The sequence below is a fragment of the Fonsecaea nubica genome, assembly GCF_001646965.1.
Source record: "Fonsecaea nubica strain CBS 269.64 chromosome Unknown Scaff2, whole genome shotgun sequence".
Lineage (NCBI taxonomy): Eukaryota > Fungi > Ascomycota > Eurotiomycetes > Chaetothyriales > Herpotrichiellaceae > Fonsecaea > Fonsecaea nubica.
This window is the reverse complement of record NW_019173675.1, coordinates 270,611-285,219: the sequence shown is the minus strand read 5'-3', so window position 1 is coordinate 285,219 and position 14,609 is coordinate 270,611. Positions and strand designations below refer to the sequence as shown.

Sequence of the window (14,609 nt, the reverse complement as noted above, 5' to 3'; positions counted from 1 at the left end):
ATGAGTAGACATGGCCCGTGCAGCTCGTGGTAGTATCGAGTATCTACCTCGTATGAGTAAGATCCCCAAATCCTTCAAAGTATCCAGCGCGGGATTATGTAACTAATCCTCCAGTTCGTCAGGCTCAAAACACTGGCAAGAATACAATGGAATCGTGGCCCAGAATCTCATTTGGTCAGGGGGCCGACTTCCTCCAGGCACTGCCAAGATTCTCCATGCTTTAGGGTCGGTCAGAAAGCCATCTCATCTGGATAGAGATCGGCCAACTCAAATAACGAAGGATGCCATCGCGCTTTCCTTTGTTGCCCCTCAGAGCATCTGGATCTCGCCGTCAAGTGCTGGTATGGTGAATTGGAATTATATCATGCAATGCAACATGGCTTTCCCTCGGATGCAGATCCATTCTGAATCTTCCATGGTCAAGGACCACCTCCATAGAGCGCGTCGCCCAGCATCGATCCACCCTATCAACATGACCTTGAAGGCGAAGCCGTTGTTTTGCATTGGGGTCCATGAACCCTTGCCCCGCGTCGCGTTGCAGAGTGTTCGTGCGGAGCAATTGCCAAATACGTTGTCGCCTGTGGGAGGCCTGTCAAGAGACAACCCAGTGACACACGGACAGTTGGTTGCTTCTTGTCCCGAAAGCCAGGACAGTGTGGTGGACATGCCTCCCAGTGGAAGAAGGATCTGTCATAATTACTGTTAGACAGCCTGACGTCCAAGACTGGCTTGTTCACGAACAGACATGTGCTCAACCATCCAGCGACAGTCTATTGTCCCTTCTCATCTATATTTCCTTCCCAAGATATCAGATTTCGCTGACGGGGCTGTCGGACCGTCAATATCATGCCGGTGCCATCCTTCTGGAGCCCCGTCTAAGGTGAGCCGGGAGCCTGCGCAACAGGGTCAAGTAAGGCATACTTCTTGAAGCTATATCTCCAGGATTGGAGATTCGAAAATGTCACCTCGGAATCAGGGGGCCACTGTCAAGTGCTGCTAGCGGCCTCCTGAAACAATGGATGGAAAAACTGGTTGCTTCTGTGACCAAAAGTGTTTGCGGCACATCAATATATTTGGTGCACCAGCCTAGCACGCCCGGATAGTCATTGATCTCGTAAGTAGTGGAGCTGACAATATCCGCGCAATGGCAGAAATCCGAACAGCGTCGATGCGTTGGGTTTTCTATGTTGATTCCCATATGACATGATCCAGAAACCGTGTCTTGACGGATCCAGTCACTGTCACAAACATTAAGGGAAAGTCAAAGGGCCCCAATTCGATTGAAACCCCCACAGTTGATTTTCTGGCACTGGTGGCAACAGTGGCACCAGTGGCACCAAAATTCTTGCAGGGGCCGGTCCCGAGCGAGCCGGTCCCAGAGACACTGTAAATGGCACAGACTGGCGAGAAGAGGGCACCGCAGCAGTAATAGAGCAGGAATGCCTCGCCAACAGCTGTAAGAAAGCCATCATCATATGAGATGGTGTTCCATCCGTTCTTGGACACCACGCCACCATTGGGCTTCGAAGATTCCTCGGACAGTGGTCTGGTGAAACAGTGCTTCACCGTATGATCCCCCACCCGTTGGTCGTATTCGATATCCTAATCATCATCGATACCTGTACATAAGATTGGCCGCCACGCACGTGCGGTCACCTTATCGCTATTGAGCGCGCTGGCGATATCAGAGAGAGCCCGTAGTTTGTGTCAGACACACATAGGCGTCACTTACAGTTTCTGAATACGGCTCACCGGCCAGGAGCCGGGCAGAGTTTGGACCATTGGGCCGTCCCTTCTCGGCACGTAATAATGACAGCCTTTTCTCGAGGACCGTGGTGCTCGTTCTTGACCATGACCCACCGTTAGCGATTGGTACTCTCAATACTCTCATTGCAGCATCGACTCACTGCCAGTCGAATTCGGCCCCGAGGTGCCTGGGGCTGTCTTCTTCTTGCGCCTTGGATCCCTGGCCTGGGTGCCTGGCTTGATCGGACGAGCATTGTCATCCAAGGGTGATGATGCGCAGGAATTTCGGCTTAGCTCAAAATGTGCTGAGTTACAGCAAAAGCTTGAGTGATTTTCCGCCAATGTCCTGAGTCAGAGTGACGTTCCGATACCAGGGGATCCATTCTGATGTCAAATAATATGCTTGCAACAGTAGATTATCCATACTTGTGCAGACATACGGCTAGGCGTGAAGAAAAGCTCGCTTGCGAGTATTCGTGCCCCAAGAACAAGGTCTGAGTCTGGGTTTTCTCTCCGAAGGCTTGTATTGACCTATTTCGGGATTGTTGGAATCAGGAAGGCCCAATCTCGTCGATGGCTACGGACATCCTCCATAGACCCGGTGGAGTTGGCGTGTTTGAGGATGCTTCCTTGGGTCCCTGTAGCCTTGTATTTTTGTTTTATGTGGTAGGAACTTTAAACCCCGGGGATATCATAATGCATGTTGACCGAGGGGAGTCTAGATTCGTAGGCATAGCCATAGCCAGGCCTAGGAGAAAGACGTCGTCGGTTAATTGTTAGTCAAGTCCATCTCGCTGACTATCGCTCGATTCGCCCGTAAGATGCATACCCGGCGGGTGGCGTATAGTCGGCTTTCTGGAGGATGGAGAATATAACGCCTCTCTATACGTGAGTAGCGGATCGAATCCCTCCACCCAGCCAATTGTAAGTGTAGACGAAATGCTCCATGCTGACCAGGTATTGGGGCAATGTTGCACCTTCGGCCTTCCAAAATCAGTATCAGTTTGCTGTCGAGTTCAGGTTTTCAAGACTGCAATCCCCCGCTTCCAAACGATTGTCCTCTGCACTTTTTTAAGACAATTTCATGTGTTCATGCATGTGTGCCTAAGACTCCAGTGTTAGCCTCACGCGCTGTTCCCTTCAACTGAGGAGTCCTTTTCATATCTTCGACAACAAAGAACCAGGCACGAAGATGGCAATCGGTAGACCTCGTATACCTGGCACTGAGGCGGAAAGAGCAGAGGCACGGAGGAGCAAAGTTCGTGCGTAAGTGTGACTGGGGCGTTTGTGATGTTGTGGTCAACGCTTGTACTGACAGTGCACGCTGTCAAGCAATGTTCAGGCATTTAGAAGGCGCCAGAAAGAGAAGCAAATCGCAGAGCAGGCATTCCGGTTGCAGGCCAGGGAAGATAGCCGGGTCCAAAAGCACAAATCCCTTGCCCGCCATCAGCCAACGATCGACGCCAACGCCTACAACTGTCCGAAGGCCTGCGATGCTTCTTTGTTTCCTGCAGAAGATGCTGAATTCTGGTTGTGGGCCATTCCCTCGGAAATGGGTGCAAGGCTTGTAGGTTCGACTTACCATGTTGCATTCGTCCAGGATCTCAAGAATAGGTTCGTTACACTTCGAACGCTGCGCGAGCGAGCAAACAACAGAGCTGGACAACATCTGTCAATATGCTGTTCAACATGGGTCACAACTGTAACCCTCGAAATGGACAGGCCTGAAACCGAAGTCCTGATGGAAGCTCTCTTAGCTGCCTCTCTGGCCAAGGTTGGCAAAGATCGCAGTGAACCAGATATGGTCCTGCAAGGAGCCTACATGCAGACCCACGCATTGCAAAGGCTGCGATGTTCGTTGAAGGGATATCAAGAGGGTGATAGAGAAATTTCGCCCACAGTATTGTCTTCAACAGCCCTGATCTGTGCCATGTCGGAGCTGATAGCCAACAAATCCTGGGACAACTTTAACTGTCATTTGCTGGGAGTGGGGGCATTGATATTCCATGGTGGCACCGAAGTAAGTGTTCACATCGTCTTCCTGAATACATACCCGGCAGCACTGACAAAACACCTTCATGAACGATAGGGTCTGACCCAGCAGTCATCCCAGGAGCATTTTTACGGGTATCGTGCACTGCAAACACCGTTTTTGTTCATGAGTCGGCAGCAGACGTTCCTGTCCGAGCCGCAATGGATTGACTTCCCATGGAAAAAAGGGGTGGAGCTCGCTCAACAACCCCTGCATTCGATGCTCGATATTGCCCTCAAGGCCTTACCAGAAATTGTCAAGCAGGAATCGGCCAAGAGTTGGAGCCTGTCCTGCCTCAAAGCGAGATATGAAACGGCGTCCGCGATAGTGGAGGAATTGAATGACTGGGAGCGACAGCTGCAATCACAACAAGAGGGTTCTCTATACACCAAAGTCATGGCCAGTTGGGGAGGTGTGTTCCAGCGTCGCCTCTACTTTCCCAACTCTTCGATCGCCCTTGCATTTGCCATGTACACGGCCGTCAGAGTACACGTGGCGACGCTTATCACTGACATCTCGGAAGAAATGGCTTCCCATGCGCCCACAACTGATACAGACAGAAAATCAGCTGCGCTGGAGGCATTGCGGTGGGCACGGCTTGCCTGCCAAAGCCTTGAGTACTTCCACACTGGTGAGTCCAAGGTTTCTGGGCTGATAGATACCCTTTGGCCACTTGAGAGCGCCTGGGAGCTCTTTTCAAAGCTGGAGGGAGAAGGGTTCGTCGACGTCTCGCAAGAGATTGCGTGGTGTCGATCTGCAGCTGAACAATACGTAAAGCTCGGGATTCCTCCCTTCAAATGGCGATAACAAAAGCGAAGGATGGAAAAGGAGGTTTCCGAGCCTGTTTCCACAGCTGGTGCAAACACCCCATCCCCTTTCCTTGACCGAAACCGCCCGAGGACGCAACCAAAGCTGAAAACTCGAGTCGAGGAGAACACCAGGTTCAGGGCAGTGCTGTCGGAGGAATTTCCTTTGTGGGTGAACACATGCTGGTGATGTTGAGATGTTGGGACATCACCATGTCGCCTCATGTTGAGCTCAGCCACGGGGGGCGAGAAAGTGTGGCGTCGTTGTAATTCACGTGACCAAACTGACCAAATCACTTGTGGCTGGTGAACAGCGAGCCACCCAGCGTACTCGGTAGAGAAAGTCTGCCAACCACCCAGCCTACTCGCTGCTTGGCATTCCAGCCATTCGAAAACCCTCCTGGTGCTGTTAATCCAGCCCATGAACCATGGTGGTACAGTACGAAAGCGCAGTCTTCCGCGAGCCAGTGGCGGCTGCACCCTCCACCAAACCTGAGACTCGAATTCCCCTCCACCGGTCTCCGCAAGAATGCTGCCAGCCTGTTCGCATCGTCCGATATCGTGGTAATGCCAGGGCAATAAATGACGGAGGTCAAGAAGAACAAGACCGAAGCCAAGGATTCTGAGGAGGAGTTGAACGTTTGAGGAGTTCTTGTCCACACACAAATTGCTGGGCAGGACTTGGTTCAGGCTTGGAATTCACGGAACACCTTTTCACTCCAACAGATGCAGGAGTATGACCATCGGTAGAAGAGATGGAGGATCGCCAGACAACAACACTTTTTATTTGCAGAGCTTGGGGAAGTGATATCCCTTGATATATGCACAATGGGGAACCTTGTTGGCTCTACATTTAGGGAATAGTGCCTTGATGCAGGATTGGACCATACAGGGCGCAAGCTGGTGTTGGTGATCCATGCTTGTATCCCCCACACCTTTTCAGGGGCCTCACCTAGTCTACTGAGCAGAGGTGATGAGGATGGATGAGCTTTCATATATCCACAGGGGCGTTGCTCTTGTATCTCTTGACTTTCGCTCCTGTCCGGGCGCCTCTTCAAACGCCGATCACATGTGTCACCCCTCGTTGAGTGGCCCAATTCGCAATGTTTGTCTCTGCCCAGAATGTGCCTATCTGCACTGCCTCAATCTGGGCAACGTCAAGACCACTTCATCCACCACAATCTGCTCCAGTTCTGCATGCGCCGAGCAGTCGCAAACCATGGCATTCTCATCTGGGCAGAGTTTTCCTCTGCTCTCATTTGTAATTTGTGAAATGGCCTCATCATCACCCGGTTGGTGCCTTACTCCTCACCCGACACCTCATAAGCCACGCTTTTGCCTATAATACAAGGCTGTGTGCAGTGCATGCGTCCCAACCTGTTGCCTGTCTGCTACGTACCGACTCTACTGCCAGCCAACTCCTCGATCTGAGCAGTCCTGCTCAGCCATCAGTGTTCGCAATGGAGGAGACAAATTCGCCGCCTCCGTCACCACCTAAAATCACAGTTGATACATCGGTAAGCCGTTTCAATAAATAATGGCGATTGTGTTGTGTTTCAGAATCTCTGACCTTTTCGGCCTCAGAATTTATCAGGGCAGCATCGGGCCGAATCATCAAATACTTGGGTAACGTTACCGAGTCACCACAGGGGACTGAGCATGTCCACACCTCCCCAAACCGCCATAGACGACAGCGCATACCTATCCCCTACTTCTCCTGAGCGCAGAGCACAGTACGATGGGTCAACTCTCAATTCTAGGTCGGGCTCTGTCGCTTCGGGCGAGACTGCAACACGATTCCGGTCAAATTCAGGTATATCGGCTGGTTCCACCACGACCTTCTACTCCAAATCTAGCCTCGAGTTTGAACCTCCCGAAGAAGCCTTGCGAGCCGACAAGGGAGATGAGAGAGACTTCGATGTCCCTAATAATCCCTTTGCCTACTCCCCGGGTCAACTGAACAAGCTCCTGAACCCCAAATCACTGTCCGCCTACAAAGCACTAGGAGGCTTGAGGGGCCTCGAAAGAGGTCTGCGGACCAGTATCTCAGCTGGATTGTCAGTGGACGAAACTCGCCTCGAGGGACAAGTCTCTTTCGAAGAAGCGGTTGCTGCTGGGTCCAGCCATGAAGGACTGTCCGAAGTCAAGCTGGACAGATCGGATTCAAATGGCAGTGTGGGCCAGCGCGAAGTCAAGGGCCAATTTGAAGATCGCCTGCGCGTCTTCCGAGACAACCGACTCCCGGAGCGAAAGCCAGACAGCATCCTCGTGCTCATCTGGCGAGCATACAACGACAAAATCCTTATTCTCCTCACCATCGCCGCCGTGATATCTCTAGCTTTGGGGATTTACGAAACTGTGGATGGAGGCTCGGGTGTGGACTGGGTCGAAGGAGTTGCCATCTGCGTTGCCATCCTCATTGTAGTCATTGTCGGGGCAGCCAATGATTGGCAGAAGGAACGTCAGTTCGTCAAACTGAACAAACGGGTATGTCCACTGTCCCTGTCCAACAACATCCGAGCAGCTTGTTCTAACCTCGCTAAATAGAAAGACGACCGTGAAGTCAAAGTCATTCGATCAGGCAAGTCGATCCAAGTTTCGGTGCACGACATCACAGCTGGAGATGTCCTTCATCTCGAACCCGGCGATGCTGTTCCAGCAGATGGGATTTTCATCTCGGGGCATGGCGTCAAATGTGACGAATCGTCTGCAACTGGAGAATCGGATCAGATGAAAAAGACTCCAGGCGAGGAAGTGTGGCAGCGCATTCAGGACGGAACGGCGACTAACAAACTCGATCCTTTCATCATCAGCGGCTCTAAAGTTCTCGAGGGCGTTGGCACCTACCTCGTCACCAGCGTCGGTGTGAATAGCTCCTACGGCAAGATCTTAATGAGCCTCCAGACCGACAATGAACCGACCCCTCTACAGGTAAAACTGGGCAGATTGGCCAATTGGATCGGAGGCCTTGGATCCTCCGCCGCCGGCCTTCTTTTCTTCGTTCTTTTGATCAAGTTTCTTGCTCACCTTTCTGAGGATACCCGGCCCGGGGCTGAGAAGGCTCAGGCCTTCCTGGACATCCTTATTGTCGCAATCACTGTCATTGTCGTTGCCGTTCCCGAAGGGCTACCTTTGGCGGTTACGTTAGCTTTGGCCTTCGCCACTACCAGGATGCTGAAGGAGAACAATCTCGTGCGAGTTCTTCGTGCCTGTGAGACCATGGGCAATGCTACGACCATCTGTTCGGACAAGACGGGTACCTTGACTCAAAATAAGATGACTGTGGTTGCTGGGACCATCGGAACGAAGGAGAAGTTTGCCTCGTCACAGTCGGCCGAGACAAATGACACAGCCTCATTCACGACCATGTTCAGCACCCTGAGTGCTGAGTTCAAGGAGCTGCTCCGACTCTCCATCACCCTCAACAGCACCGCTTTTGAAGGCGAAGAGAAGGGCGTGCCCACTTTCATTGGTTCCAAGACCGAGGTTGCGTTGCTCACTCTGGCAAAGGAGCATCTGGGTCTTGACAATTTGGCTGCTGAACGATCGAGCTACAAGGTCAAGCAACTGATCCCCTTCGACTCGGCTCGCAAGTGCATGGGGATCGTAATCAAATACAACGGCGTCTACCGGCTTCTCGTCAAGGGAGCTGCAGAGATCATGCTTGCCAAATCCGTCAAGGCCGTTTCCGATGTCTACGAGAAGCAATACGCAGTTACGGAATTGACTGCCGAGCAAAAGGAACAGATAGCCAGCATCATCGATGAATACGCACGGCACTCACTCCGCACCATTGGCATGCTGTACAAGGACTTTCCTCAATGGCCGCCTGCCGGCGCGAAAACCCTGGAAGAAGACGCCAAGATGGCCGATTTTGACGACATCTTCGATGACATGACTTGGATTGGCGTCGTCGGTATCCACGATCCTCTGCGGGAGGGTGTGGTTGAAGCCGTGGCACAGTGCCAACATTCGGGTGTCGTGGTCCGCATGGTCACTGGCGACAATGTAACCACTGCACGTGCAATCGCGACTGAATGCGGTATCCTCCGTGAGGACGAAGACGGAGTCGTCATGGAGGGTCCCAAGTTCCGCCAGCTCTCTGATGAAGAGATGGACAGGATCCTGCCACGCCTTCGTGTCCTGGCTCGTTCATCCCCTGAGGACAAGCGCATACTTGTCAGTCGACTTAAGCATTTGGGCGAGACAGTTGCAGTAACTGGAGATGGTACCAACGACGGGCCTGCCCTGAAAATGGCCGACGTCGGCTTTAGCATGGGTATCGCGGGCACGGAAGTTGCCAAAGAGGCCTCGTCCATCATTCTACTCGACGACAACTTCTCATCGACAATCACTGCTCTTATGTGGGGTCGGGCCGTCAACGACGCGGTGAAGAAGTTCCTGCAGTTTCAGATTACGGTCAATATCACTGCAGTGATACTCACTTTCGTGTCGGCCGTCTCTAGCGAATCGAACCACTCGGTCCTCACAGCCGTTCAACTTCTCTGGGTCAACCTCATCATGGACACTCTTGCTGCTCTAGCGCTCGCGACCGATCCACCTACCAAGAAGATATTGGATCGTCCACCGCAGCCCAAGTCGGAGGCTCTTATCACGATCAATATGTGGAAGATGATCATCGGCCAAGCAATTTATCAGCTGATTGTCACCTTTACTTTGTACTTTGCGGGCATGTCGATTTTGAGCTATGGGCCCGAACAGCGGAAAGAACTGGACACGATCGTCTTCAACGCCTTTGTCTGGATGCAGGTCTTCAACGAATTGAACAACCGCCGCTTGGACAACAAGTTCAACATCTTTGAGAATGTCCATCGCAACTACTGGTTTATCGGCATCAACTGTATCATGGTGGGAGGCCAGATCATGATTATCTTCGTTGGTGGAACTGCTTTCAGCATTACTTCGCTCGACGGTCCTCAGTGGGCAATTTCACTACTGGTTGCTTTACCTTGTCTGCTGTGGGGTGTCTTAGTTCGATGCTTTCCCGACGCCTGGTTCGCAGTCGTTTTCAACGGAGTGGTCAACAGTGTCGCCTTCGTTCTCCGCCCGATCTGGAAGGCCCTTTCTATCATCTTCCATCCGGTTGCGCAGGTCTTCCGTGCTATTGCACGGTTTACTGGGCGTGCAGTACGCAAGGTCACTCGGCGGAACAGCTCTGATCAAGAAGATGCACCAGCGCCGGTTGACGAAGAGCGTCCTTCGACCGTGGTCGCGGAGAAGCGACCAGAAACCGTCCATGCGTTCAAGGAATCCCCCTCGACGATGAAGCATAACGATGGTTATACGACCCCACCGTCCGGCTGGAACAGTGGCGGTGCGACTGAGATGAAAGACATTCCTGTGCCGTCTGTGTCGATCACCGGACCACCCAGCTGAGCGATGCTTCGCCCGACAATCCCTTTCCTCGTGTACATATATGCACATATCATAGCTCGGGCTCTTTGATTTGTTGCCATCTTTATCGTCTGGATTACGGTGTCAAATCGGCGTTAGTTTTTGTGGGGGAGTTTACTCAGTACATCAGCAAAAAAAAGTGGCGCTATAAACCGGCACTGGGAGGCCTCTTGTCCTCCTCATGGATATCACGACGTTGGATGTGTCTGTATGTTTGCATGTTTTGGGTTGGTGGCCGTTTCTTGAATGACTTTTCGGCCGGACTTTCCTGGGGCTGGGGTTGGAGTTGGAGTAATATCGTCGGCGGTGGACTGACTTGTGTTTTGGGTCTCCATAGCGATGGCCCATGTTTTGGGTCTTGTCATCATCTATTATCTGTCGGGTAAGAGGGCAAAAAGTTGTTTCTGGTTCGTCATCGGGTATATTACCGAGTATATGGTCAAAAGTGAAAATGAAAGAAGGTGTCCACCTTGCCCTACCTACCTACCTACCTAACTACTCGAGGTGGTGAGGAAGTGAGGAAGTGAGGGAGCGAGGTATTCAAGGCAGTCGTAGGTATGTACTGTACGTACGTACGTACTGACTATACACTGTACACAGTACACAGGAGACTACTGAGTAGCCATTGAGCGAATAAAAAAACAATAAACACCCAACAAAGTCCAAGCCAAAGTATCGTGCGTGCCTGCTTTGATGTTTACTTTTGGTAGAGTTCCCCGGTCGAACGAAGCACGCGAGGAAACATCGTCCACACGTCCACACTATATGCCCATCCTATCCCATCCTATCCTATCCATCTATCAGTCAGTCAGTCAGTCAGTCAGTCAGTCAGTCAGTTTTCTCTTGCGTGTCCGGCCAGCGGTATAGGCCGAGGCTGAGGCCGAGGCTGACTTCAGTTAGGGAGGGAGGGCTGAGTGCAAGAAAGAAAGAAGACCTCTCTCTCTCTCTCTCTCTCTCTCTCTCTCTCTCTCTCTCTCTCTCTGTGTGTGTGTGTGTCCCTGTCTCCGTGTGTGTCCGAGACACAGCCCCCTTCCATACGAGCACGAGCACGGGCACGGGCTTGAGGGTCTATGCTCGCATCGCATCACATGTCTCAGACATACTCGGCACTTCGTCCATACCTCCATCCACTTGGTATGGCAACCAACAAAATCATAATCAAAAAGCACATCACGTCACGCACATCACATTCAATAAGGGAGATTTGTAGCATTATTTTTTGCATAGTTTTCTTTGGTCAGCCGGACTCAAAAGGAAAAAAAAAACAACTACCAAAGAACCATAGAGGAAACAATGGGAGTTCCTTGTCCGATCCTGCCTACAAACAACCTCATCTTTCATCCTCGACATGCTTATCCGTTTCAAAGTCCATAATCCCTTGCCCATCCCGCACCGACAACAAATCAAACCACTTTTTCAAAATCAACACACATAGGAGGGGTAGGCACACCATGATCAAATGATCAAATCAAGGCCGAGGATGCGATATAAAGTTAACATATGAATGTATATGTATATCCCCCACTGCTAGCGCTCTTGCGCAATCAATCACATAGTTCTTCCTTTCATGTCCACAAAAAACGCCAGTCCCGCTCATTCCATGATAACATAGTGAAAAAAAATAGGACACCCTCAGATAGATGGCATAGATACAAAGACGGTCAGGGGTGGGCTTGATGATTAGAAATTATGTTTTCGAGGACATGGTTCTGTCGTTTCATTGCGTGTATCCTGGAGGCTTACCGGGACCCCCTGGACCTCCTGGACCACCAGGTCCTTTGCCACTAGGTCCGCCTGGTCCTCCAGGGCCTTTACCGCCAGGACCCCCGGGGCCCCCAGGTCCACCTGGTCCTCCGGGTCCGCCTGGGCCGCCCTTGCCAGGAGGAGGTCCTTTCATGGCGAGACTGCTTCTCTTCCTCAGCTTCTCACCGAAGAGCCAAAGGATGATCGGGACTGGGATGCCGATACCGATGGCAGCCAGGGCCAGCACCGTATTACCCCAGCCAAAATCGAGAGCTTTGTACATTGCCGGCGCAAATAGGGGAAATCCGAAACCGGCGAGTGATCGTAGAATCGTGACAGCAGCCACGGCCGAGGCAGCAAACCTCGCGTAGGTGTCGACGAGATAGGTAGTGACACATTGGAAAGCGGCAATGGTTCCGATACCGAAGATAAACGAGCCAATGTTGGGCACAATCCAGTGCGTCTTATTCTGGGCGGACCATCCGTAGATCAAAAGGCCGATGGGGACGAAGAAGGAAAATGGGATGACAATCGGCATGCGGTATTCCGGTTTGCCCTGTCCGCGGGGATCCTTGGCCTTGAGCTTGCGGTAGATTTTGTCACCAGACTTGCCGCAGAGAGGGGCACCGATGAAGAAACCTAGACCCAACGAGATGTAGTTCAGGCCAGCAATACCCACGCTTTCGTGGTAGACATTGCCGTAAAGCTCCGGGAATGTGGAAAGAGCCAGGTAGAGAATACCGTAGGAGAAGGCCATGTAAAGAGCCAACACCTGGACGATGGGTTGGCTGAACAACATTCCAAATGATCGAGCCATGGTCTTGACAATCTTCTTCCATACGGGTTGGTCGACTTCGCCTTCGCCGTCGGCGTGCCATCGTTTATCGCCAGTCTGTTTGCGGATCATCTTGGCCTTTTTGTGCAGAATGTAGGGAGTATAGGTCTCGCTGAGTTTCCAGAAGCCGGCGACGAGAATAAAGCAGTTGACAATCGAAGTGGCGTAAAACATCCACCTCCAGTCCGACTTTTCGGCAACCCAAGCACCCACAATGGGACCGACGGCAGGGCCAAGCAGAGGGCCCATGGCGTAAATACCCATGGCCTTACCACGCTCTTCAGGTTTGAACAGGTCACCAAGGACACCACCACCGATTGCAAGGGGTGCTGAACCACCGAGACCAGATAAGAATCGGAAAGCCATCAGCTGCTGTTTGGTTTGAGCAAAGCCACATGCCGTGTTAAATGCCAGGAAGACTACGTTGGATGATTGGAGGATGATGACACGCCCGTACAGTTCAGAGAGCGGACCGAGAATCATAGGACCGATAGCATATGCCAAGACGAAGATGGACAGCACGATCTGGGATTCGATCTTGTTGGTGATATGGAATTCGTCGGCAATTTGTCCCAAGGCAGGGGCGATCATGGACGACGCTAGGGGTGACAGGAATGTAAAGGACGCGGTAAGCATGGTGATGGCCCACTTCTTGTTCGAGGGCCAGCTCTTGGGGTTCAGCGGATCGTCTGGCCCATTGAATTTGACCTGTAATAGCAAATATTAGCCAGCTTTCTGAGAACAGAAGGATTGGAGGAACTTACCAGGAAAGGGTCGTCGTTGGGAGGGCCACCTGGACCCCCAGGTCCGCCAGGGCCACGTGGTCCAGGACCACCGCCCGGTTTCTCCTTGGGCAAGAAAGGAGTGGGAGTGGCAGGACCATTTTGAGCCTCGAGATCGAACTTGGCTGGGTCTTTCCTGTCCATCATACCATGGCCATGATCCTCATCACAGGTGCACCATGATTCGTGTGAGTGTTTACTGTGTTCCCGCTCGAATGGCGGTGTCATCTGTTGGGAAAGTGGTCTCTTTTCATCCCTCGGATACGAGTTGTGTAGAGTATTCATGGCCAGAGTCTCCTCGGATTGCGTTGGATACCGAGGAACCGATTGGTCATACAGAGAATCATTATTGTTCAAGTAGCCCTCTGCGAGGAGTCTCTGGTTTGCTACAAAGTCTTGGTCGCGGTTGAGGTAGTGGTCGTCGCTCACTATCCTCGAGTCTCGGGTGCGGAAGGACGGGGCATAGGAAGCCAGGGAATCTCTGTTTTGGGCGGATCGCATCGATCCCTGATCATCATAACGGCCGACATGATAGTCTGGGCCATCGTCGTAAAGAACAGCGAAGGTAATCTCACTGCTGGCGCGATCAGAGCCAGGTGAGGGTTCGGCAGGTAGAGAGCGGTGCCTGTAAGGCTCGGTCGAGTTTAATCGTCGTAGCGAAGGAAATCGTGAATTCAGCGCGGGTTGTGATAGGGGTCGTAAGAGCTGGCTGTTGGTACCGTCTTCCTCCATGTCGTCGGCGTTGTTAGGGGTGTTGTTGTCGACAGACGTTGGAGGGAAGGCAACTGTGTGTCGGGGAGGCTGCTGCTGCTGTTGTTGCTGATGCTGGGCTAAAGATGAACCTGGACGCGATTGGGAGTCGTAGCCTCTGGCGACTTCCCAGCTGTCCCACGAATTCGGAGCCGCCAGTGTGAAAGGGGGTTTAGGTATGTAGAACGATGAACGAGCGTGGTGGTTTGTCCAGGAATTATTACAACAAAAACAAACAAATTCGAAAAGGTGGACAAAGCGTCGACGACAGGGAAGAGGGGAGGAGAGGGATGAAGGAGTAGTAAAGCGAGTGAGCTGGCTGAGCGAATGTGTAAAAAGCGAGCTGGTCAAGTAGTAGGAGGTCGGTAAGAAGGGGAGGGAAACCACGGACAAGAATAAGATCCGCTGGCCTGTCAGGCGAGATGACGAGGGATGGGAGGAATAAAGGGATCTAGGGAATTTTTGGGGGTGGATGGCGAGCGAGAGGGAGAGAGAAGAGG

At 52.1% G+C, this 14,609-nt stretch overlaps 4 protein-coding genes across 4 annotated transcripts; 2 read left to right on the top strand and 2 right to left on the bottom strand.

Annotated features, from left to right (window-relative positions):
* Positions 1 to 1,182: 1,182 nt before the first annotated feature.
* On the bottom strand, positions 1,183 to 1,782 carry AYO20_00529 (hypothetical protein; the record flags this gene model as incomplete). Its single annotated transcript, XM_022638840.1, has 3 exons — positions 1,183 to 1,602; positions 1,657 to 1,675; positions 1,733 to 1,782. 3 exons carry the CDS (start codon positions 1,780 to 1,782, stop codon positions 1,183 to 1,185), a joined length of 489 nt encoding a protein of 162 aa, XP_022505123.1.
* Positions 1,783 to 2,938: 1,156 nt separating this feature from the next.
* On the top strand, positions 2,939 to 4,585 carry AYO20_00528 (hypothetical protein; the record flags this gene model as incomplete). Its single annotated transcript, XM_022638839.1, has 3 exons — positions 2,939 to 3,004; positions 3,065 to 3,766; positions 3,836 to 4,585. 3 exons carry the CDS (start codon positions 2,939 to 2,941, stop codon positions 4,583 to 4,585), a joined length of 1,518 nt encoding a protein of 505 aa, XP_022505122.1.
* A 1,658-nt stretch (positions 4,586 to 6,243) lies between these two features.
* AYO20_00527 (calcium-translocating P-type ATPase, PMCA-type) lies at positions 6,244 to 9,981 on the top strand (the record flags this gene model as incomplete). The annotated part of the gene is made up of 2 exons (XM_022638838.1): positions 6,244 to 7,071; positions 7,132 to 9,981. 2 exons carry the CDS (start codon positions 6,244 to 6,246, stop codon positions 9,979 to 9,981), a joined length of 3,678 nt encoding a protein of 1,225 aa, XP_022505121.1.
* A 1,735-nt stretch (positions 9,982 to 11,716) lies between these two features.
* Positions 11,717 to 14,091, bottom strand: AYO20_00526 (hypothetical protein; the record flags this gene model as incomplete). Its single annotated transcript, XM_022638837.1, has 2 exons — positions 11,717 to 13,285; positions 13,342 to 14,091. The coding sequence occupies 2 exons, from the start codon at positions 14,089 to 14,091 to the stop codon at positions 11,717 to 11,719; spliced, it is 2,319 nt and encodes a 772-aa protein (XP_022505120.1).
* Positions 14,092 to 14,609: the final 518 nt, after the last annotated feature.